This window comes from Scomber scombrus, chromosome 13 (genome assembly GCF_963691925.1).
Source record: "Scomber scombrus chromosome 13, fScoSco1.1, whole genome shotgun sequence".
NCBI classification, from domain to species: domain Eukaryota; kingdom Metazoa; phylum Chordata; class Actinopteri; order Scombriformes; family Scombridae; genus Scomber; species Scomber scombrus.
Window position 1 is genome coordinate 16,906,265 of NC_084982.1, and position 22,958 is coordinate 16,929,222.

The window sequence follows — 22,958 nt, forward strand, 5'->3', positions numbered from 1 at the left end:
GCCTTTTCATAACAAAGTTATACTGTAAGAAGATGGGCCCTCAGTAATGAACTATACTTACTTAAAACATTGTAAAAAATAAAAATAAAAATTGATAATTGCATTTTCATAACAAAGATATACAGTAATAAGATTGGCCCTCAGTATTAGTTATACTTGCCTAAAACATTGCAAAAATAATAAAAGTAAATTGATATTTGCATTTTTATATCAAAGTTATACAGTAAGAAGATCGTCCCTCAGTAATAAGTTATACTTGCTTTAAACATTGCAAAACAATTTAAATAGTTTTTTGCATTTTCATAACACAGATATACAGTAATAAGTTTGGCCCTCAGTAATTAGTTATACTTGCTTAAAACATTTCAAAAAAAGAAATTGATATTTGGATTATCATAACAAAGTTATACAGTAATAAGATGGGCCCTCAGTAATTAGTTATACTTGTTTAAAACATTGCAAAAGAAGAAAAAAAATTGATATTTGGATTATCATAACAAAGTTATACAGTAAGAAGATGGTCCCTCCCTAATTAGTTATACTTGCTTAAAACATTCGAAAAAATGTAAATTAATATCTGCATTTTCATAACAAAGTTATAGAGTAAGAAGATGGGCCCTCAGTAATTAACTATACCTGCTTAAAACATTGTAAAAAAATAAATAAAAAATGTGATAATTGCATTTTCCTAACAAAGATATACAGTAATAAGATTGGCCCTCAGTATTAGTTATACTTGCTTAAAAACATCGCAAAAATAAGAAAAATAAATTGATATTTGCATTTTTATAAAAACGTTATACAGTAAGAAGATTTTCCCTCCGTAATTAGTTATACTTGCTTAAAACATTGCAAAAATAAGAAAATCTATTGATTTTTGCATTTTCATGACAAAGTTATACAGTAATACGTTTGACTCTCAGTAATTAGTTATACTTGCTTAAAACATTGCAAAAAATAAAAATTGATATTTGCTTTTTCATAACAAAGATATACAGTAATAAGTTTGGCCTTCAGTAATTAGTTATACTTGTTTAAAATATTATTTTTTAAAAACATGTATATTTGCATTTTCATAACAAAGATATACAGTAAGAAGATTGGCCCTCAGAAATTAGTTATACACACTTACAACATTGCAAAAACGTATATGAAATTTGTATTTACATTACAAAGTCATACAACTGGGCCTCAGAAACAAGTCAGAATTTTCAAAATGTCATATATGATTGTCTTGTTAAGCAAATGATACAATAGCTTTGTTAATAACAATGATTCAGTATCACACACACATAATAGCTAGCATTTTTAACAGGTATAGAAATATTAAGTTGACAAGATGACTTGAATCCCTAATTGATATATGCTTCTACTTTACTGAGAAGCTCATCTGCCTTCTCTACAGCTTGCCTCTCATTTTCTGCTTTGAACTGTCCATTTGGAATGTGGGGGAATGGATGACAGCTGGGGTATTGAGTCTTTTTGGGGTCCACTCCCAGCATCTTCAGACTTTGCACAATTTGAGGGAGATCTCTCAGTTGAGGGTTGTAGTGGGAAACTTCTTCAGCAATAACTGCGATGGAGCTGCTGCTGGGGTTACCATGTCTTTTATACTGTACAGCTTTGAGAGACTTTTCCACAACTTGATGGACTTTGAACAGACACCACTCTGTGCTCCCCTCACCGATGTCATTGTAAGCTGCATTTAGATCACAGCGAGCCTGTCGACACCAGCGTTGGGCCTCCTCTCTGTTTGGCCTCGGGACATCGCTATTATGGGTCCAAAAGTTGTAGGAACGGTTGCCTCTGAAGAATCGCTCTCGACCACTTCTGTGATACCTTGCTTCCTGATTCCATTGCTGGTAGAAGTTTCTGAAATTTGAATTTGCCCCTGAATAGGAGGAATAGGAGCCAGCCGTTTTGCCTTTGCTTTTGCCTTTACTGAGCTCATCAATTTGATTCTGCAGGTATTTGAATGCCTCAGCGGCAAGCGATGGGCAGTCAGGGTTTTTGTCAGGATGCCATCTTAGATAGAGTCGTCTGATGGCTTTACGCCTCTCCTCCTCAGAGAGAGTCCAGATCTCAGCCAAACATTTATCAATTTCCCTTTTAGCCTCTTCAAAAGATGCCGGTGAGGACCTTGTAGATGATGGTTGGGAAGAGGGTGGCACAGCTCCTGATACTAGCTCTAGCTCCATGCAAGAAGCTGTAGCAGAAGTGCAAGTCCCCCTATCAGGTTCAGGCTTCTTTTCGCTTTTAAACTGATATAGATCCAGACAACTGACCTCAATTGGCTCATCTTCTCCAATTAGTATGTTGTATCTCCGTGAATATTTTCCAGAGTGCCCAGGCAGTTCCTCATCAATAATTGTATAAATGTACTTGTTGTTAGTCATGTAGCCAACATATTCCCCCACTTCAAAGTTATTGAGGATGTTCATGTCCAAGGAATCATGCCATTCCTTTGGAATATCTGTCCCAGGGGCATGTGAATTGACCCGCAAGCCATCTGTTTCAGCACTGTCATGGATCCCATTCTTAGCCAGAGTTTTCTGAGCGTCTTGCAGATTGTCACACATTAGAAGTTGTCCAAGGACTGGAAGGTGTATTGCTGCAATTCTGTTGCCTAAAAGAGCGTTGATCTCCTTTGTCAATATCATATTAACTTCATTTATCACCTTAGGCGCCATGTCTTCGTTGTGTTTTAAGTAAAAGATGCAATCTGTTTTTCCTTGTTTGACGTAAACATCAATTTCCGCGGCAGTGTCATTTAATGGCTGTCTGTCCAGCCAAAGCTCTGTTTCCAAGCTTTTGCAGCAGACAATCTGAATACTACCAAAAGTCTTCTCACACATTTCAATGGCATCTTCTTGTGTTATTTTCCCCTGAGACTGCTCTCTAATAAGACAGACTAGTCCATGACGTAATGCTTCTGAGGACAGATGTTGGTCGAACCATCCTCTAAATTCACAGCTACTTCCAAGCTCACAAAGCTGCATATGTGATTCCACAACTTTCTCCTCAGTGAAGTTAGACAGCATTTTAGGCTGAAATTTTGGAGGCAGCAGTTGCAGCAATCGATGATGCTCATAAATGTCTGTGCCCAAATGACATTCACTGAGTTTCTGAAGCAACAGGAACTCATTTACCAGCGCTTCCTCTATCCTTTTAGTCTCAAATGCTGTGTCATTGTAGTACAGTGTGTGTGATGGGTACAATTTACCATCTACTGCAGGGAGATACAGAGCGTTTACATCAACGAGGTCCCGGCTTCCATGAGTTTTAATTATCTCAAACAACTGCTTAACAGCTTGTTTAACAGTTATCTGTTGGTTTGGGTTTAGTTGTGGTTTAGCAGAGGAATCAGCATAAACTGCTGCCAGAACATTACAGTACTGCTCAGCAGTAGGTTCCACCGTTACACCAATTTTCTTGAAGAACTCTGCAAACATGACATCCTTTGGAGGAATTTTGTACAAATATGGTCTGAACTCAAGGTCATAGGGCAGTGAAAGAGATGTATTATGAGCATTCACAAGTTTTGTGTCTCTTTCAACCAGCACAACTGGGAGACCTTTCAGTTGTTGGATATCAAACCCATTTGTTTGCAAGTAGGCATAAGAACTTCGAAACACATTTGCACGGGTTGTGATCAAGTTCTCAGTATCACAAGGTGACTCACAGATGTTGCTTATATTTCTGGTAATACACTGTGGAGGTGGTTGTTCAAAAGCTCCTGCATTTGTCATTTTTTTCAGAAGTTTCCCCGACTTATAAACTGGTAGATGAATAATTGCCATTGAAGACCAAATCAACTCTTGATGCTTACGATCATCGCTTTCCATCAAAGATCCTCTGATTTTAACAGCAGTTGTCTCTGTGGCGAATGGTTGGTGATAGTTGCACAGTTCATCTTCAATTTTCACAGGAAAAATGAACTTGATGTCGGCTATGTTCTCCAGGAACCTTTCCTCTTTGTTTTTGTCATTACTTGCCATAGTCAAGGCTGCTTTTAAAACTAATGACGATTTATGTTTCAACTCTTCAAGTGGACTGTTTCCTTTTGCTTCGACTTCTAACTGTTGAGCAAAATATATTATTTCATGTTTTGACACAACATGCTTCATTCCAAGTTCTTTGAGTAACTCTTTTGGTTGTTTTGTTGTTCGCAGATTTTCTTCACACACCTCAGTCCAAAATCTCTCAGGCACAAATCTTTCTTGTGGCAACATGGCTTTGTACAATGCAACACTCTCATCAAAGTAGTATGACACCAACTCAAATTTGCCCTCAGAACTGCGGATCAATTTCACTGTCTTCATTGCAGCGATGATTTCTTCCTTATGCTGACGATAATTGGAATGATGTTGCAGTGACACTAAAAGTTTGAAGCAGTGAAGCTTCTGTCTTTCTGAGAGATTGTGTACAGTGGGAAGAATAAACTTCATGAAATACTCCAGGTCAGTGAGGATTTTGATTTTCAGTATTTCTGATGCACTGCAATTCACAGGATTGTATTTGAGGAAAATTTCGTTGCTGTCAGGCAGAGTGGACAAATCTTGAAAGCTAGTCATTGAGTATGCACTGATGTTGAGGATAAATACCCCTTTCGGTCCATCAATCCTCACTCGTGTACCATGTATCGTTTCAAATAATGGCAAAGATTTGAGCTTCCTTTGATACCCTTGACTGTCTCTGGTTTTAGATAGTCCAGACTGCAAGAAGCTCTGAAGCTCATTCATCTCATCAGTGGAAAGCTTGGAAAACTCTGAGTGGTTAATGTTGAAAACTTGGTCCAATACAGAATATTTATCATTCACATCCATAAGTTCAGAGTATAGAAGTGAACGTGTTTGTGGGTCCATGCCAATGAAGAATGCACTGTCAAGCTTCATAAAACCAAGTTTAAACAGAATGCCGGATATGTCCCTATCTGAGGCAACCTGAATCACGCTTGGCATGTCTTTCATTGTTTGGAGTAAGTGCTTCTCCTTTAACCTTGGGCACACAACAGGTAAGATGCAGCAGTCATTGAAGAGCTGGCTCACTGCACTTAACGTCAGACTTTGTTTATCACCAGTACATGTTTCAGCTTTGATTTGACTTGTTAAGAACATCCAAAGTGATTTCAGCCACTTCAACATTTCCTTGTATGGGGCATGAAGACCAGTGTGAGGATCAACCTCACAGAACTGAAGAAATTGCCTAATTAAAGGTTTCAAATAGTTGACTGCACAGGGAACGGTCAAAGTGTTGACAAGTCTCAATGTGTGTAGAACATGAATCTGGTCTTCATTGGTCTCATAATCTGCAAATTGGTCCTCATAGCCAATGAACATCCTTTCATATCTTGATATCTGCTTTGGAGATCTGGAGTTAAACACTCTCAAAACATTATCTCTTGTGAGAAGAAGTGGAAGCCCATCCAGTAATCTGAAATGGTCCTTGGTGACCTGTTCCAAGTCGAGATATTTTAGGCAGAAATTCAAGAGCTTTGAGCATCGTTTTTTATCTCTGATCAGAGTGGCAGTTATGGGCAGGGGTAAATCCTCATCTGTTTGTGTTGGGTCATTGAGGGGTTTTGCTCTCAGAAAAGTCTGCACAGTTGAAGGACTGACATCTTTCACTTTAATGCCAGCAGTTTTGAAACCAGTCCATATCTTTTGCATTGTCATGGAAAAGGGAACCAGTTTCATTCCAAGGTCTTCCAAAATGGAATTAATCTCATCAGCTGATGAGTATGTCAGGTAAGGTGCCTTAGTTGATTCTGTTTCACTTACGTTACACCAGTCAAAAGAGTACTCTTTAAATACTCGTTCTGCAGTTACATGTATTGAGCTCTTCAACACTGGAATCACATTAAGGCATCTTTCATTGATTGATCTGTATACTTCATGTATCATTTCATGCCACTCCTGACCAACTTCTTTGGACACAGTTGGCCAAAAACACAAGTACGAGCTACTGAAAAATGATTCAATACGTGCAGGAGAGACTTTCTTTACTGCAATGCTTTGGCTGATGTAATCAAGGAGATCTGCATACAGTGGTGCTATGATGTTCTTTTTCAAAAATTCATTCCAGTTAGATTTCAAACTTTGGCCATCTTCTCTCCAAAGGCTTCTCCTGGCAGAATCTACCTCGAAGTTTCCATTGATGTGCACTGGCAGTCCAGTTTTCCCAGGCAGAGGAAGTGAACAAAAGGCTGCTCCATGAAAACGACTATGACTGAATTCTGTGTTAGACCCCACACACGCCGCTATTGCCGCTTGGAAAAGTTTGTATGATAGTTTTACTTCTCTTCCACCACTGTTTCTGAATGTCCCAGAATGTTCTGCAATGATCCATTTACTTTGTCTTTTATCTGAGGAGGAAATTATGGTTCTATATATGTCCTTGTGTGGGGTTATCGGTTTGCCAGAGTGCAAAGCGCTTTGTAGAAGCTTTACAAAAGCATCTTTTTCTTCTCTGCTTTTCTCTGGTTGAGGTTGAGTCTTTTCCACCAAAAATATGCTTTTAAGTGTCCCTGAATGTTCATTAATCTCATGGACTTGTATTTTGCAGATGTTTCTCAGAAACAGAATTAGTCCTTCAGAATCTTCAGAAAGGGCAGAGCACAGTTCGTTCATATCACGCTCAGTGACTCCCCGTTGGGATATTTTAGAGTTGTCTGCCATGGTATCCAACCTTAGAGGTAATCTGAACATGGTGCCATCTTCAAGGGGAAAGTGGTCTGGAAGAAAGGATCTGTAGACATCCATATACATCTCCTTGAAAGTGCCAGCTAGTTTATAACCAATTCCAGAAGATGATTTGTCTGAATCACACTCAATGTAATCTTGATTGGGATCTGAAATGCAGAGTAATTTATCTCCAGTCAAGATTGAGGGGCAGTCAGTCAGATGGTAAACAGAGTTGAATCCTACTCCGTACTTTCCTATCTTCCCTGCAGAGTTGTGCTTTCCTCCTTCTCCCAGCTGTTGAATGCCATTCAGGTCTGAATCAGAGAAGAGTTTGTTGTTGAACACACACAGTGCTGGACCCTGCAAATTGTTCCATTTCTCCCCAAACGTTTTTACTTTGCCATGCTGTCGTTTGTCCCAAACAAAGTGAATTTCTGTTGCTTCAGCATCATCAGCATTTTGAATAAGCTCTTTAAGGATATCTTTCTTTGAAGGATAGGCTGAAATTATGTTCTTAATTCGAACAGTTAATTGCTCCTTTTGTTCAAAGTGAAAGGCAAATGGTGAGATGTTGTCAACTACATGGTTTTGCAGAGCATGATGCCTGGTTGTTTTGATACCAAAATGGAGAGCCATAACACGTGGGATATTCGCATGGCATAATGTGACTCCTGAACTGATTGGGATCCATGGGCTGTCATTAAAAAAGAGCTCACTTGCAGGTTGTAAAACACCATGTTCATTGGGTATGAGACAGTCACCTGTTGTTTCCTCTTCTGCATAATATATGCCTCTACTTAAAACTGTGAGGCAAATGGCAAGATCGCTCTTTGGCAGGGGCTGGTTTCCATGTTGAATGTGCAACTTCTGGAGCACAGTTAGATACTGAGTGAGTGTAAATTTCTTTTCAATGCCTACGCTTTCCCAGAGATTCCTGAAACCAGTGAAGGCAGGCGGCAGTACATGAAGATAGGGTTTTACTTCAAATTGCTCTTTTTCAGCTACACGGTTCACATTTACAAATGCATTGCCAATAAGAATGAATGGGAATGAATTTGCGATCTGTGAAAAGTTAGTGGAATTTCCAGAAGCACAGAGCCATTGATCCAGAAACTTGTAGCATTCATTGGCTATTTTGTGAAGCATGGATTTGTCAGTGGATTGAGATTGCATATGTGCTTCATGCAGCTGCTGAAGCACCATCTCAGGCTCTGGATGGTCACGCACCCCCAAAGTTTGTAGGAGTGTATCTGTGTTGTGTATTTCCAGATTGAAGTGATCCAGGACAGGTTGTGTCATATTAACAAGTAGGGAGCATTTGTCACTAAAAACATCAGTGGGCCTTCTAAGTATAACCTGTCCGTCCATTTTTGTATCACCAGGGTAAAATGCTGGCAGAAATTCTGTCATCCTCAGTGTTTCCCAGTGGTGGGACTCATTGTTGTACATGTGATCCTTCATGAGTTCAAGAAGGCATTTCAGATGTCCATATGCTTTCATTTTGTCAGTTCTCCAGGTATTAGTGATTGTGCCTGCTTTCTTGGTTATGTCCTCCAAAGGGAGATCATCATCTGCCATTCCAAGCTCCAATAAACGTTGAATTCTTTTTGGGGAACAAAAGTCATTTTTGGTATCGCCAAGCAATCGTCCTTCTGCTTGTTCAAAAAGACAGGCTACCTTTCCTGAGGGATTCACAAGGTTCCTGATATACTGGAGCTGTCCGCCTGTTGTAGGGATGCATGGATAGTAGACCAGTAGATGGTCAATTTCTTTGATAGTAAGGTCAATAGCATGCAGCACAAGAATATCTCTACTCTTAGGGTCCATGGTAGCAAGGTTGTTAAACACTGCTTCTTGATAGAACTTCTCCCAGTTCCATGTTCTGTTGTGTAAAACCCTTTCAAGGCCAGCTTGTTTGAAGCTATTTCTCAGCCATAGTGGAAGAGGAACAACATGATTTGGTGCTTTTGCATGTTTTTGGGAGACCTGCATTGCAAGCATGCCAATGTATTTATCCTCCTCAATGCTTTCATCCAAAAATATGGCATTGTTCATTGAGCACCAGTGTTTGCCATCGCTGAAAAGCTCTTGAGCAGTAGTTTGTCGGGCAACAGTTGAGTAAAATGCATCAACCAAAGGTTTGAAAGTTTCACTCACTTTCTCCCTATTAGGCCAAAATGTGTGGTAACAGTAATTGTCCAGTTGATCATTTTCAGACATTTTCTTAAGTGCTAAGAGTGCGGTAACATATGCTGTCACTACAGGATCCTGAAGAAGAGATTTGTTCCATTCGTGTTTCACTCCACTCTCCCACAGACCTTTTCGGTTGCTCGTCACAGCAAATGTTCCATTTACATTGATTGGGAGACCTGTGGAAATGGAAAGAGGAAGGAAGCAAAATGCCTGTCCAACAAATTCAGTATCTGGATCATTTTGCAAAGGCACAGCAACCCCCCCGATTGGCAAGGAGAACTTTGCTTGCTTGTTTTCCTCAAGGGTCATTTTTAAAGACTGTCGTGTCCCAAAGCAGTTGTACAGAAGCCAGGACTGAACCTGAGTTACACCAGACTGCTGACTGGTTATTTGGACAATGTTGACTGTGCTGCAGTCAATTACCTCTTTGGATTTCCCATCATGTTTCATCAATGTTGTTTCGGCTTGATTCTGCTTTGACAAACCAGCTTCATCAGGAATTTTCATTTTGCTCACAGTGGTTTTGGAGACAGTGAAGATTGTCTCCATTTCTTCATCTCTCGGTGGTGTTGAGGCATTGTTTGAGATCTTTTGTAGAGATAATGTATTGACGTTCTTCAGAAAAAGCAGGTGAGTTTGTGAGTTGTTAGTCAAATGCTGTTGAAAACTGATGATGTTGTCATTGTGATAGACCTTTTTGCTGATCTCTGAGATGAACGCCTCTTCTTCAGTTCGGAAAGGTAGTTTGATCAGAGTGCCTTGATATGGTGCCGGTGGGCCTTGTTTGGTGAAATTGCAATCAAAAATGCGTTCATATGGTCCAAATTGACCTGGGAAATAACGAAAATGTCGCTGTAGAGAGAGGTCCAGCTTGATCCCAGGATTTGTTTTGTGTTTGATGTGCTTCTTAAGGTGAGTTACATTTGGATCCAGTATGAGAAGACTATTTCCACTGAGGATGGAAGGGACATCTGTCACATGATACACAGTATTGAATCCAAGTCCAAACTTTCCTATTTTTTCCAGCTTATCTTCCTTTGAGGCTGATCCAACTCTGACAATATTTTTCCAATCCTCAGCTGTGAACTGCTCATTATTAAATGCCCAAAGACAAGGTCCCTGACAAAGTGCCATGTCAGGGTCAATGAGACTTTCAGGGGCATCTTTGAGCACTCTGAAATCCATCAAGAATTTACAGGCCTCTGCCCCAGCATCCTCTGCATTTTGAATGAGCTCCTTGAAGATGTCACTGTCTTCATCATACTCTTTAAGAATGTTTTTAATTCTCATTGTTATTGGTTCAAATTGTCCACATTGTTCAATTCCCACTAACTCTGGATCGAGGATGTGGGTACTGAGGAGTCGGATGTTGAGCCAATCAGCTGACGCTTTTGGTATTTCCTCATGCATGACATGGATTTCCTCCTGACTGTACTGAAGCTCATCCAAACCTTCTTTGCTTACATCACAGAAGACTGTTGCTGAGCGTGGTTTGAGGGTAAATTGGCCACCCTTTGTAATGACTGGCACTGGGATGTCATCTTGCACTGTCTTCTTCTCTCTCCACAGCCAGTTAAGAATTTCTATTGAGACTTTTATCTCAGAGGAAGTTGTCAATGGCGGTTGTCTTCCTTCAATGGATTTCTTGATGGAATGAAGAATGCCAACAATTTCTTGATCTGAAAGCGATTTTCTCAGGCCAAACTCACAGAGCAAGTTCTTGTAAGGCAGAAATTCTTTTGGTACCTTCCCAATGTAAGAGCTCAGATCTAGATTACTTGGGTAGTCTAGAACCAGATTCTGTGGTGCAACAAACTGGTTGTGGCTCCACAGCCAACATGTGTCCTTGCTCATCATTGTAGAAAATGCAGAGATATGATCTTGCATGTGTGTGTAAATGCTGTTCAGTTTCCTTTTGAAATCCAAATTTGTGTCAGGATCAGCCATTTTCTGTGCTTTTAATATCAAGATTGATAAATTCTCAATCACTTTTGCAGGTGGAGGCAGGCATTTGAGACCAAGTTTGTTGCTAACTCTGTCACTGAGCTTTCCCATTAAAGGCATTACATGCCCAACAATGTCGTCAAACATAGAGTGTTTTATTTCATCTGGGCAGAAGATACAACTTCTCTGTGATTTGTCATTGCCAGGTTTAGCACAAGGGACCCATTTTAACATTTTGAGGCGATTAAGCTCTTCACGAGAAAACTTTGACAGCAGATCATTAGCATCCAACATTTTCAAGAGTACTTGAGCTCTTTTGAGAGCCTCGGTTTTAGAGTCAACATGGAGTTTGTCAATCTTTGTGGCAGCATGCAACAAGTGCCCTGGTGGCACGTCTACTTCTTTATTTAGCAACCCAAGATCTGTCAGGCTTTCAAGCATCTGTGGTGTCTTGGTATATAAAGCTGGGGGAAAGATATCTGGCTCAAAGATTATTTTGAAAGCTTGAATTCTTGGATCCAAAAAGCTTGAGGTTGTTTTCAGCTCTCCATTCACTTCGATGAACTTCAAGTTCTTACATCTATGTTTCAAGGTCTGATTTTGAAAGAAAATTATTTGACCATGCTGTAAAATCCAAGTCATTATTTTCCCAGTGTCCTCTTTACTGCAAGTCCCCTTCTCAACACTGTCAATGAGGAGATTAACTGCTTGAACTGTGTCCAGGAGATTAACTTTGAGCAGTTTTAATAGTCTGCAATCAACCTCAGTAGCACACTGCACAACTGAATCAGGCATGGGGAGCTCTTTTGGTATTGTTAGACCAGAACCTAAAAGCACAGCCTGTTTGGACTGAGCTGCAACATACGATCCTTTCATGGTTTGGAACAGAGGCATCCTTGAGAGGAAATCCTTCTCACTGCCTGAGAGAGACTCCAGACGCCAGAGATAATCTTTTAGTTCTTCTCGCTCTCTATCAGAAGAAGTCTGGAGTTCTCTGATGAGATGCTGAGAATCTAAATTCATCAGGATCTTCATGACACTCCTTGGAGATGGGCACAGCACGTAAGAGTCTAGGTCTTGATGTTTGAGCCACTCATTTTCTCTCACCACTGTACCATTAACTTTGTTTACCAAGTGAGCTAATTGTTCTGGCAAGCTACTCTGCTTACTCTTCTGAAAAATTAGGGTTGTTTTCTGTTGTACTCTTGCTAGTAATACAGGCTGACTGACAAATGGGGGACTGACTGGTATTAATGGCATTCCAGTGAAACCACTTAACTCTTTAAAGTGAGTGTTGAGAAATTTCCAGTATTCTTGGAGCCAGTCTAAAGGTGGATGTTGACTGTTGCTGATGTCCCACTTAACAAGCCCTGTCCTCGTTGGCTTCCAGTCATCTGGCAAATACCTCCTTGTGTATTCTTTCACCTGGTCGGCATCAATGTTGATTACCTTGAATAATTCTGTAAAATATGAATATATGAATATAGTGTGAAATGCATTTTACAAATAACTTTTAAAACAGCTTTTTATCAAATGTTGTTCTTACTTTCTCTAGCCAGTTGTTTTAGGTGGGTACGGCAGGCTGGACTGAGATCATCTGGGATGAAGAGGTGTTTGCAACATGGCAGCAAAGCTCTGCACAGAGGATACATTTGTTCATTGTTCATGTAAAAACAAACAAAAACAAAAAAATCTGATCCATGTCTGTGGCATCTGTGTGTTTGGATGTTTTGTCAACTACAACATTTATTTTCACACAGTTAAAGGTGCAAAATCAGTTTATGATAACAATGCTTACGTCCATAATGGCCAACCGTTAGTTTGTTTATTGATTGGTATCTTTCATTAATGAACGTTTTAGTAATCACAGCTACAAAATTAACGTCAGTACAAAATATTAATGTCATTATGCATCCACTCATCATTTATTTATGAAGAAGTTGTTTATAGTTAGTATTGGACTAATGGAGCATAAACCACATGGTTTGGTCTATATTTTGCTTGCCATCTTGTCAATACCAAGTATGTAGTAATAGTTTTTATATCTAGAGTGCGAAGACAAAATTTAAACCCTACCTTGGAAATTCATTGCTGTCAATTAAAGCAGTGTCCTCCTCTCTGTTTGTGAAAGATCTGAAAGAGCCATCACTGAGTGGAAGCAGCTGAAGACCCTGGAGTTCTCTGTATTTTCCATCACTCAAAACATACTCTAGAAGACAGAGTTTGTCTTCTTTAGAGATGTTATGCAATCCAATCCTGTGGAGAACACCCCTGAGGAAAGCTGGAGTCACATGTCTTAGACTTTCATGGTGTGGATAGGTCTCATTTATGGCTCTTGCGACACTACCTGGTACAGTGACAAGATTTTCTCCACAGGAAACCAGAGTCCTTTTAATGGTGGCCAGTATGTCAGGGCTTGTTGGACCATTACACGGAAACACAGCTTCAGATGGAGAGATAAACTTTCTTTCATCTTTGGCAAGAGAGAGGACAGCCACATCTTCTCTAAATAAGTGATGAAGGACATCTAGAGCAATGACACGCCATTTGTCTTTGTGCTGTATCTCAGCGATATCTGGCCACAGATCATACACGGATGAGACTTGGAGATTACCCTCTTGGGCAAGTTTGATAGCATCTTGAATGATCATGAGGTAAGCCTGCGGGAGCACTTCCTTCATCAGCAGTTCATTCCACACAGCATGTTCATCATGTTTCTGGTCTTCCTCTTGCCACTTGATGTGTCTTCTGTTGTCTGTGAGGCCAAAGCACGCATTGACATAAACTGGAAGTCCTGTCTTGTTGGATTCATTGTTAGGGAGTGGGAGAAAGCAGCTCAGTCTACTCTCACTACAATCTCTCTTCTCATTACAAGGGAATGCCAAGTCAACTTGAGGGAAAAAGCTCAACTTTTTTGCAAGTGAATCTATTTTTTCTACATTTCCCTCTTTCATGGTGCATGATGTCACAAGCCACTTTGTTTCCTTGTGATCCTCTGAGTTGAGGGTTATCAGTTTGAATCTTGTCGAACCCTCTGTCATTGAATTGTCTTCTGATCTCAAAATCACATCTGTGGGGACTGAGGATTTCACTTCAAGTCTGGTGTTAACAGAGCCATCTATGTTAATGTGTATCAAGGACACAGTGGTCACATGTTTTAGGAACAGGAGGCTTAAGTCTGCATCTGCAATGAAGCTATCAAAAAGCTGAACAACCCTATCAGAGTCATATAGATTATCTGAAATGTCTGATGCCTGATTACGCAAAGGGAATCTGAAAATTGTCCCATCAAAGTGCTGATCCTCCATGATGATTTTTGACCACTCCTGTCTGCTTACAAGTGAAAGAATATCTCGAAAGGGTTTGAACTGATCATGTATGTTCATCAGATTTTCTCGGTCTTCTTCATCCTCTAAAGACCACTGAAAACCTCCTTCTCTTCCCCCAAATATTTTTTCCTGGGGGTCCATCACACCAAGGTGCCCTGAACTGAAGACACTTGGCACATCTGTCAATAAAATGAAAGTGTTTGTCTCATTATTGAACTACAGACTCTATGTTCTCCAAACACTAAGCATTATACTGATACTTTAGGAATATGTGTGAAACTATGCATAGTTTTACCTGTTATGTGGTAAACAGAGTTGAAGCCAATCCCAAACCTCCCAACTTTGTTTGGGTCATTGCGCTTGACACTCCTCCCTGAAGTCTGAATTCCTTTCCAGTCATCTTCAGTGAATGCTGCATTGTTGTAGGCATATAGAGCAGGACCTTTGCAAAAATAACAAAGTACTTTTACCAGAGAAGTTAAGTAAATGCATCAATGTGTTGTCATTCATCCCTTTTATTGTCTCTGTACCTTCTCGCTTATTTTGTTATTAATTTTAGTCAGACACTGCTTAATGTCCCTTAAGCAATATTAAAGTAATGTTAGGGTCTTTTCTTTAATTTGGTGACCACAATCTACTGTCAACTGCCTGTAGATACTATCAGTCCCTGGAAAAAATATTATGTAAAGGTATAATTATAGTATATATAACGTATTCATGTCAAATGGAACCAGCAACATAACATCTTCTAAATATAAATGATTAACATCAGAGTCATATGCCGTTCTATCAAGCAATCATGAGAACCACGTTTGCGGTGGGTCACCAGAAAACAAAGCCTTATTAAATAGCCTCACAAAATTCATATTTTGCTCCAATGAGAAAAAATATTAGAAGAGTGCCCTCTCTGCCAAATATGCTAAAGTAACTTACACAAAACATAACAGAACAGACAGGACCAGAGTAGACATTTGAGCACTGGACCTTCTTTCTTGGAGGCTAAAACTGAATCACTGTCTTTTCCACCCTCTATTTGCTCTATTCATGTATTTTTAATATACTGTACATTTAGTGATTGGTGCTGATAACAACCCTGGAACATCCATATTCTCTGAACATCATGCATACCTTGGTATTTTCCCAGTTCATCAGTCCAAAGACTCTCAGTCCCATAGCTTCTTTCATCATGGATGAAAACCACTTCTGTCGCTCCAGCATCATCTGCATTTTGAATCAGCTCCTGTTTACAAATTAAACATTTTAACCTTTTTCAGACCCAAACTAACACTCAGGGAGTCTCGTGTTCATCTGCAGTTACATCACTGTGCCGAGCTGCAAATCTGAGCTACACATATCGTTTATAGTTTACTTTTTGTGTGTATCAGTGAAGGTTCTCGGTCCTTCAGCAAACTGGAGTGCTAAAGCAACTGGACATTATTAGACAGTATTGGTCATATTTAAATGAATACATCATGTTACAGTAAGAAAAGCACATTTACCATAAAAACTGGTGTATAAGACGCACCTATTACGCAATATTTTTTCATTTAAAAGTGGGGTACACCGGTGTGTCCTATACAGCAGTAAAATACAAAGAGATGTTGGGTCTGGATATGATCATATGTATTTAAAGGGCTGTCCACATTAAGAATGATTACTATAACTGTAAAGATAATGATGTGAGCGTCCACACTATGAACTATAATGTCATATAAACAGTGGTGTCAAGCACGCTCTGCGCACTCCAGCTATGTCTGCAGCTGATGAAAATAGAGTCATTAATGCTGTATGTTGTGTGGAAAAAAATATTGTGTGTTGATAAGTAGTATTTCGGGACACTAGTTGCTGTGATGTTTCAGTATTTACAGACCAAACTGATGCTGAAGCGCGTTACTGTGTTCTTTTAAAAGGTTTATCAGGTATTCATGTATCAACCAACATATGAAAGGTTTTGTAATGTATTTATTATAAACAGTATTTGACTGAAGATCATCGTACCCACCTTCAAAATTTGTCCACCATCTGGATATCGACGTAGAATATCTTTCAGGTAGTCAATGAAGGGCGGCGCTGTTGCCCCGAAGGAAGCCCTGAACAAAACAGCAGGATCACGTAATGAGAACATTTTAGTCAAGTTTAAATTAGTACAGAGCCACCGTATAGGAACAACCAATCAATGGACCAAATTTATGTTCAACCAGTACATCTTACATGTAGCTTTTGGTTTAGACTACATAAGACTTAGTTGGTCTTACGTACATATCATATACTTTTGGCATTGTACATGTGACTGTGCCCTCTTAGACACACAATCACAAAAAATGTCTTGCTTCACCTAATGACCACTTATGAAACATGACATGGTATGAATATGAAGTTAAGGTAATTAGTTATCAATAATGGAATTATTATATTTAGTTAGTTATACGTTTTCGATTTTGTTTAACACACACATATTCATAATACCAACAACATGACATATTAATGAATACTAATAATAATACCAATGAATGGGATATCGTTTTCAGCCTTAAGAAAATTGAGGGTATATTAACCCACTGTAAATGTCTGTTACTATAGTAGGATCTTAAATATTAACAGTTCTACTGTTACATCATTTAATTATTAATTGCACGTGTCACATTTAATTTGTGCTCATTTTGCACCTTCATATATTCTATACACTTATTTTCTTTAGTAAGACAGTACATGCTTCCTTTGTACAGTCAGTATTCAATTTCAAGGTTTATATCTCATTTCAAAACTATTTCCTTCCATAAATAGTACATTTTCAATTCAATTTTAATATTAATTTATTCATCTCTTTACATTATATTAACCATATCATTATTATTATTATTGTTCATGTTGGAGCAAACACCAAAACATTCTTTATATGATTCCATTCTTGGCTAATAAAACAGATACTGATTCTGATTAACTTATATAATTCTTACATAACTTAATTTACTACATTACATATCGATATAAAGCATATTAGATCATGATTAAATTAAACCTTGATAATTATCATTGTCCCTTTGGCTCTTTGAATAGATACAAACACGTCACTAACACTATACCAAAGTCCAGTGTTAAATCAGATGATCTATGTCAAATCAAGTCAATTTTATTTGTATAGCCCAATATCATATGACACATTTTCCTTAGGGTTTTTTTTTTATTCAGTAATATACCACAATGTATCCTTAAACCCTGTGACACAAAAAGATTTTACAAGAAGTCACCAATGGTTGAAAAAAATAAATGTTTTTCCAAAACTGTGCATGTATTCATCAGTCGATGTTGATGTCCTCAGTCATCATCTGTGACATACTATTAATTTCCTAGATAGGTCAAAAACAACTACTACTCTAGGAAATTTGTCACTATCTGGCAGTTGCAGCAAAGCTAAAATCAGTAGTGTAAGCAGGCCCATAGCTGGGGATGACATCCACTGCCAGTAACTCAGAAATTTGCATGTTTCCTCATTGCCCTCAAAATACCAGAACAACCTCTTATTGTCATCAGTCGTGGCAACTTACCGAGTTTTTTTCTTTGTCTTCAGACTCATCCTTCCTGGTTAGGATGCTGCAAAAGAGTCCAGAGTGTTGTGACAAACGTACACCAAACTCAAACTACATTATTTAGCTGCAGTTGCTTAATTGTAAGTTAACATTAAGCTGTAAGGCCTGAGCACTTTATTTCAATTCAGTCAACTTAGTTTTTCTGTAAAAGTGTGCATAATTAAACAGAAAACAGATTAAAGCAGCATAAATAAGTCCAGTTTAGGGATAGTTATTAAGACATTAGTTCAAATGAATAGTTGTTTCCATGAATCAAAGTATACACAACTGGAAATGTACATAATCAGATATTATTGGTTACTGTAAAATGTTGTCTAAACATAACAGAATTTGAACCCTGTGTTTGCATTGCCTTTGGTATGATATGATATTAAATGAGAAAATCTTTTTTTTATTTTTTTTTTTAAAGTAAATAAATACAAAAATGGAAGAAAAATATATAGGAAACATTATGTTCAGTATTTGCTTGAATCTGTGTTTCTCTGTTGTTCTATGTATTGTTTACTTGCATGTGTATTTATTTGTTACTTTGGTCATATGGGTGTGGTTTAGGTTTTAATGCTGAACCCGACTAAAGATGCAAAGGTCAACCACTCAGTCTTTTATTACACATAATGACACAACTAACTAAATCATGTTTTCAGGGGTCCCCTCCATGGAGCAGTTTGAACTCTGAGTTGATGAACACTGAGATGAAAACTGTGACTCAGTTCATCAATGCTCCAATAATGTGAGTCACCTGGCAACAGGTAAAAAAAGGCAGGGTTTCCATTTTAATCCAGTGGAGGTATTCATGTGTGTGTATGCAGTTTGTGCATACACACTTTGTCTTATCAGAATGTGAGGGCAAGTAAGTGATAACTTTATAGTCACTAGGTAACAAACTAATATCTAACCAGATATTGCACTTTGAGCTCAGGATTAACACCAGAGAATACTTTCTGGAACACACTTCACTTTCTGTGAAGGAGCATTAAAGTATTTATATTTTATATCTTAATGTGTTTCTATCATTAAGATTTGTAAACAGGTAAAACTGGTTCATCTGTCACAATGCTGACTCACTGAACTCACTAGAAGACCCCCAAAACATCTACAGCTTCTTGTTTCAGATAATGTTGCTGAGTCACACAGCAGTGTTGTAGAAGAAATTGCTGCTTGTATGATCCTGTGTACTCATCTATCCATCTAAGGCTGAAACTGTCCTAGTGTGCAGGTTTGTCTAGTTGCATGCTCACTCCACAATACAGCAAGTGTGGCATGCAAGGAGGTGCATGAAAGAGCCAAGACAGTTTCAAGTAGACTTAAAAAAATAATTTTATATTTTCATGTAGCTTTTCCTTAACCTCTTAACTTAGATGTCCAGTCTTATCTAGAATTTACACAAATAAATGGTGTGATTCAATGTTGCTGCCTTACTGAGTTTCCCAAACTGCTACTCTACTTCTCTATAAAAGTATAATAATAGCTGTATTATTATTGTTTGACTACACTGAGAAGAGGAAATGACCACCCTCTGGTGGAAATTGACGCTGGTGACACTTCTGAGTTTATAGTTAGGGGTTGAATTATGTTCAGCACCAAGCAGGAAATGGACAGATTAATTGCAGAGGAAGTTTCAGGAATGAGAGGAACATATGCAAAAAAATAAATATAATATGTACCGACATAATGAATGCAGAAGAATAATACAAAAATAACATTTTTTAAATTTAAAAGTGAAGGACTAAATCAACTTTAATTTTCTTAATTTTTCTTTTTTTGCATCTATTTCTTACATAATGGAACAGCTGTAGAAAGTAAATTCACAAGATAATAAATCACACAATTCACAATACCTCAGTCATGGTGAGTCTTGCTTGTATAAGTCCGGCTGTGATAAATGTCAGAGAAACTTAATGATGCCTGATTCACCAGCTCAGCGTTTATAAAGGCTGCTGGTGTCCAGCCCCAAAATCACACGTCGTTTCAAGTCTACTCAGTCTTTCATTTCTCTCTCAAATCCAGTTTGCTTCAAGTGAAACGAAACTTTAGAATTACCAACAACACCTACCAACGATCGTTTTCTTCTTGTTTGGTCAGTGAAACGAAACTTTACCTCTTATCAATGAATTGATCATTTCCGCTGCTGATCTGCCATCAAATAGAGCACCAGGCCGTCACGTCTTTGTCATATTTACCACAAATACACGTTTAATGTGAGCTCATTGTGTTTTCTCAGTGACGATTCGTTCATTGTCATCATAGTTTGAATGCTTGTGCCTCATGACTGTATGAAATTATCATTTATTATCAGGGTTGGGAAAGTTATTTTAAAAATGTATTCAGATACAATAGGCTATAGTCTGGTAAAAATGTTGTCAGTAACGTAATATTAAATTAATGTCACACACAATACCAATACCAAAAATATAATTTTTAAATTAGAAATACTAAAGACATAAGGCATACTTTCCGCGCAAAATTGGCCATTTTCTATGCAAATAAATCTAATTTCAAAAACAGTTTAATAGACAAAGACCAGCACAAATTATTGGCACAAGCAGTTAGGGTGGAGAAATTAGTGTGTCCAGAGAGTAGTAATTTTGTTAACTCTCTCTCTCTCTCTCTCTCTCTCTCTCTCTCTCTCTCTCTCTCTCTCTCTCTCTCTCTCTCTCTCTCTCTCTCTCTCTCTCAAGGCTTGAATGATATCGAATTGATATGATATCAAGGGTGAAATCTCCAGTCTGACACTGGGCTACTTAAAAATAAAAATGTCCTGACAGCTCTGATGGAGCTCATGCATAGGTTTTTTAATTTGTTTTAATAACCAATCCCACGTATAAACATGAGTCTATGTGTAACAGCGGATCTGTGTAAATGTGCAGCAGAACACAGAACATTAATCACCGTTACATCCTGATTGATCCGATGCAAATGAAGTTACGGCTGCTGAAGCATGCTTAAATGCGCACAGCCCTTTTGTCAGCTTGAAGAAGCATTTCAGCTGCTGTGTGATTCTGCAGCCAGTTGTGACATACAGCCAACTGTGTGTTGCTCTCAAATGCGGATTAGCGCCAAATCTTTTGTGGGTAGGTCCATGAAACGGAGCAGATTGCAGGTGAAAATACGGCGCAGTTCACGTAACATTCTCAGGCTGGCGTTTCTGATGAAATACCGCCCGGCTTGCTGGCTGTGTCAAGTCTGAGTCCGTCCGGGTATTGTTATTAGGCTATTGTAAATATACGGTGGATTTATAACTGACTTATGTATTTCATAATAATTGTAAAATAGCTACTGTAAAATATTCACTTGCATGTAAATTAAAAGTCAATAGAGTCAGTTAACGTAACAGTGAATAGCTGCAATTTAACAGCATTTTACATTAGCCTATTTCAAGGTGTGGAAATGTGTACAAATCCAGTCCATCACACTCATGTAAACACATGGGTTAATAATGCTGGGTCATAATTCTGTGTTATTTTGGGCCCTGTAAACACATTGTTGGATTGTTTATGCTGGGTCAAAGGGTTTGTAGAGGTTAATTCACAGCTGGACACTAATTGGGTTATTTTGACCCAGCAGTTGGTTAATTCATTCCTAACCCTAACCCTTTTTTTTTTTTTAAATGGATATCAGTAACTAATGTTAGCTAAGTAACGTTAGCCTGCTTTTTTAAAATATTTTTTTATTAGCTATCTAACTAACACTGGCTATAAGGTTAACCAGGCCATTATTGTTTTTGAATATTTTGCAATTGAATGTGTGGCTTTATTGTTATGACCTGGCTCAAGTGGCCACAACAAAACGGAGACACACACCATGGCAGTTGGTTAAAAAAAAATTATGGCACTTAAATTATGAAGCAGAGGGGAGAAGGTTAACAAGGTTTTGGCTGTCTTATTGTACATTTTTAGCTTAACACCGATTTCAGTAGCCTAGAAACTCCAACGGTGTGTAGATGTGAGGTACAAACAGAGAGAGAAAACTTCATCATCCACGCCAGAAGGTGCAGCCACTTTTCTTAGTAGAAGTTGTCAGAGAAAAACTTGCTAACTTACAGTCAAATGAACGTTGCTCTGCTGAGATAGACTTTTGGATTTACTAGGACTCTTCTTGGTGAGTTAAACTGTTTCTGAAGCTATACTCACAGCAGCAAGTTTTTGTGTGAAATTATAAAGGCTGTTTTCTGTAAGATGCAAGTTAGTTAGCCAGTTGTAACAGTGTATGTAAGTAATGCAGGTAATATACACATAGTGAACAGTGTGTATTTGTATAATCATGCAATGCTGTGCACTCATAAAAGCTTTTTCTGTAGATGCTCCATGGTCACACAGTCGTCATCTCAGGCTGCAGGAGAGTCTTGTTTGTTCCCTTTGCTAAGAAGAAACCCTGATCAATGTTTTTAGTTTGTTTGTGAATGGTTGTGTACACTGTTCATGTAATTCATGAAAGTATATTAGTATGATACATCAGCAGAGAGACAAGGAAGCTGGATGTAGATGTTTGAATATCATTGTTACTGTTTGTTATACAGGTCAGGTTTTGATGTATGATTTAACAAGTTTCCATCAAAGATGACAAGCCACCAGGATCCACTGTGAGCCACCAGGATCCACTGTGATGATGATTTATGTACTTTGGATGGATGTGACCTCTGCTGTTTTTGCAGTAGGACAGAGCTGCACTTCACTGCTCCTCTGCACATCTTGTTAGGAGAATAAGGTGAAATTTAGTTTATTTATTTCAGTATTTCAGGCCCGTTCTTGACTTCCTGACTTGTTTAGTAACCAGGTTGATGGTGACAGGTTGCTTTTGCATTTGAATACAAATTTGACTTGACATATTTACATTGGTCATGTTTGCAGTGGATGGTTTTTTGACGATTCTTTTTTAAAATTAGATACTACTACAAAATAAGCACAATGTGTTAAATAACATAAACAACCTAAATATCAATTATATTTCAACATTAACTGACTGATGTGTACATGCCTTCACCATATTTGCCGGCCATGCCATCAAAACAGACTTTTGCTGGAGGCAGATAATTGTTTCAAGGCTTTTTTTGGTTTAGACATAAATTACACTACGTAGCCCTTCAATTTTTATTTGCTGTTTTTATTCACATTCAGAGGTGGGGTATAAGGGGAGTAGTACATTGTATGAACGTTATTAAATGCCCATTTACTGTGACTTCTTTTAATAGTATACCGGCATCTATGCTGCCAGTGTTACTGTTA

At 38.3% G+C, this 22,958-nt stretch overlaps 2 protein-coding genes across 2 annotated transcripts in view; both read right to left on the reverse strand.

Moving 5' to 3' along the window:
• arsh (arylsulfatase H) overlaps positions 1-22,958 on the reverse strand; it is a 208,697-nt gene that overhangs the window by 24,575 nt on the left and 161,164 nt on the right. The gene's annotated exons all lie outside the window — the stretch shown is intronic.
• LOC133993241 (sacsin-like) lies at positions 1,353-17,723 on the reverse strand. Its single transcript, XM_062432133.1, has 7 exons — positions 17,695-17,723; positions 16,152-16,239; positions 15,278-15,389; positions 14,445-14,591; positions 12,897-14,328; positions 12,367-12,455; positions 1,353-12,280 (listed from the first exon to the last, which is right to left on the reverse strand). Exons 1-7 carry the CDS (start codon positions 17,721-17,723, stop codon positions 1,353-1,355), a joined length of 12,825 nt encoding a protein of 4,274 aa, XP_062288117.1.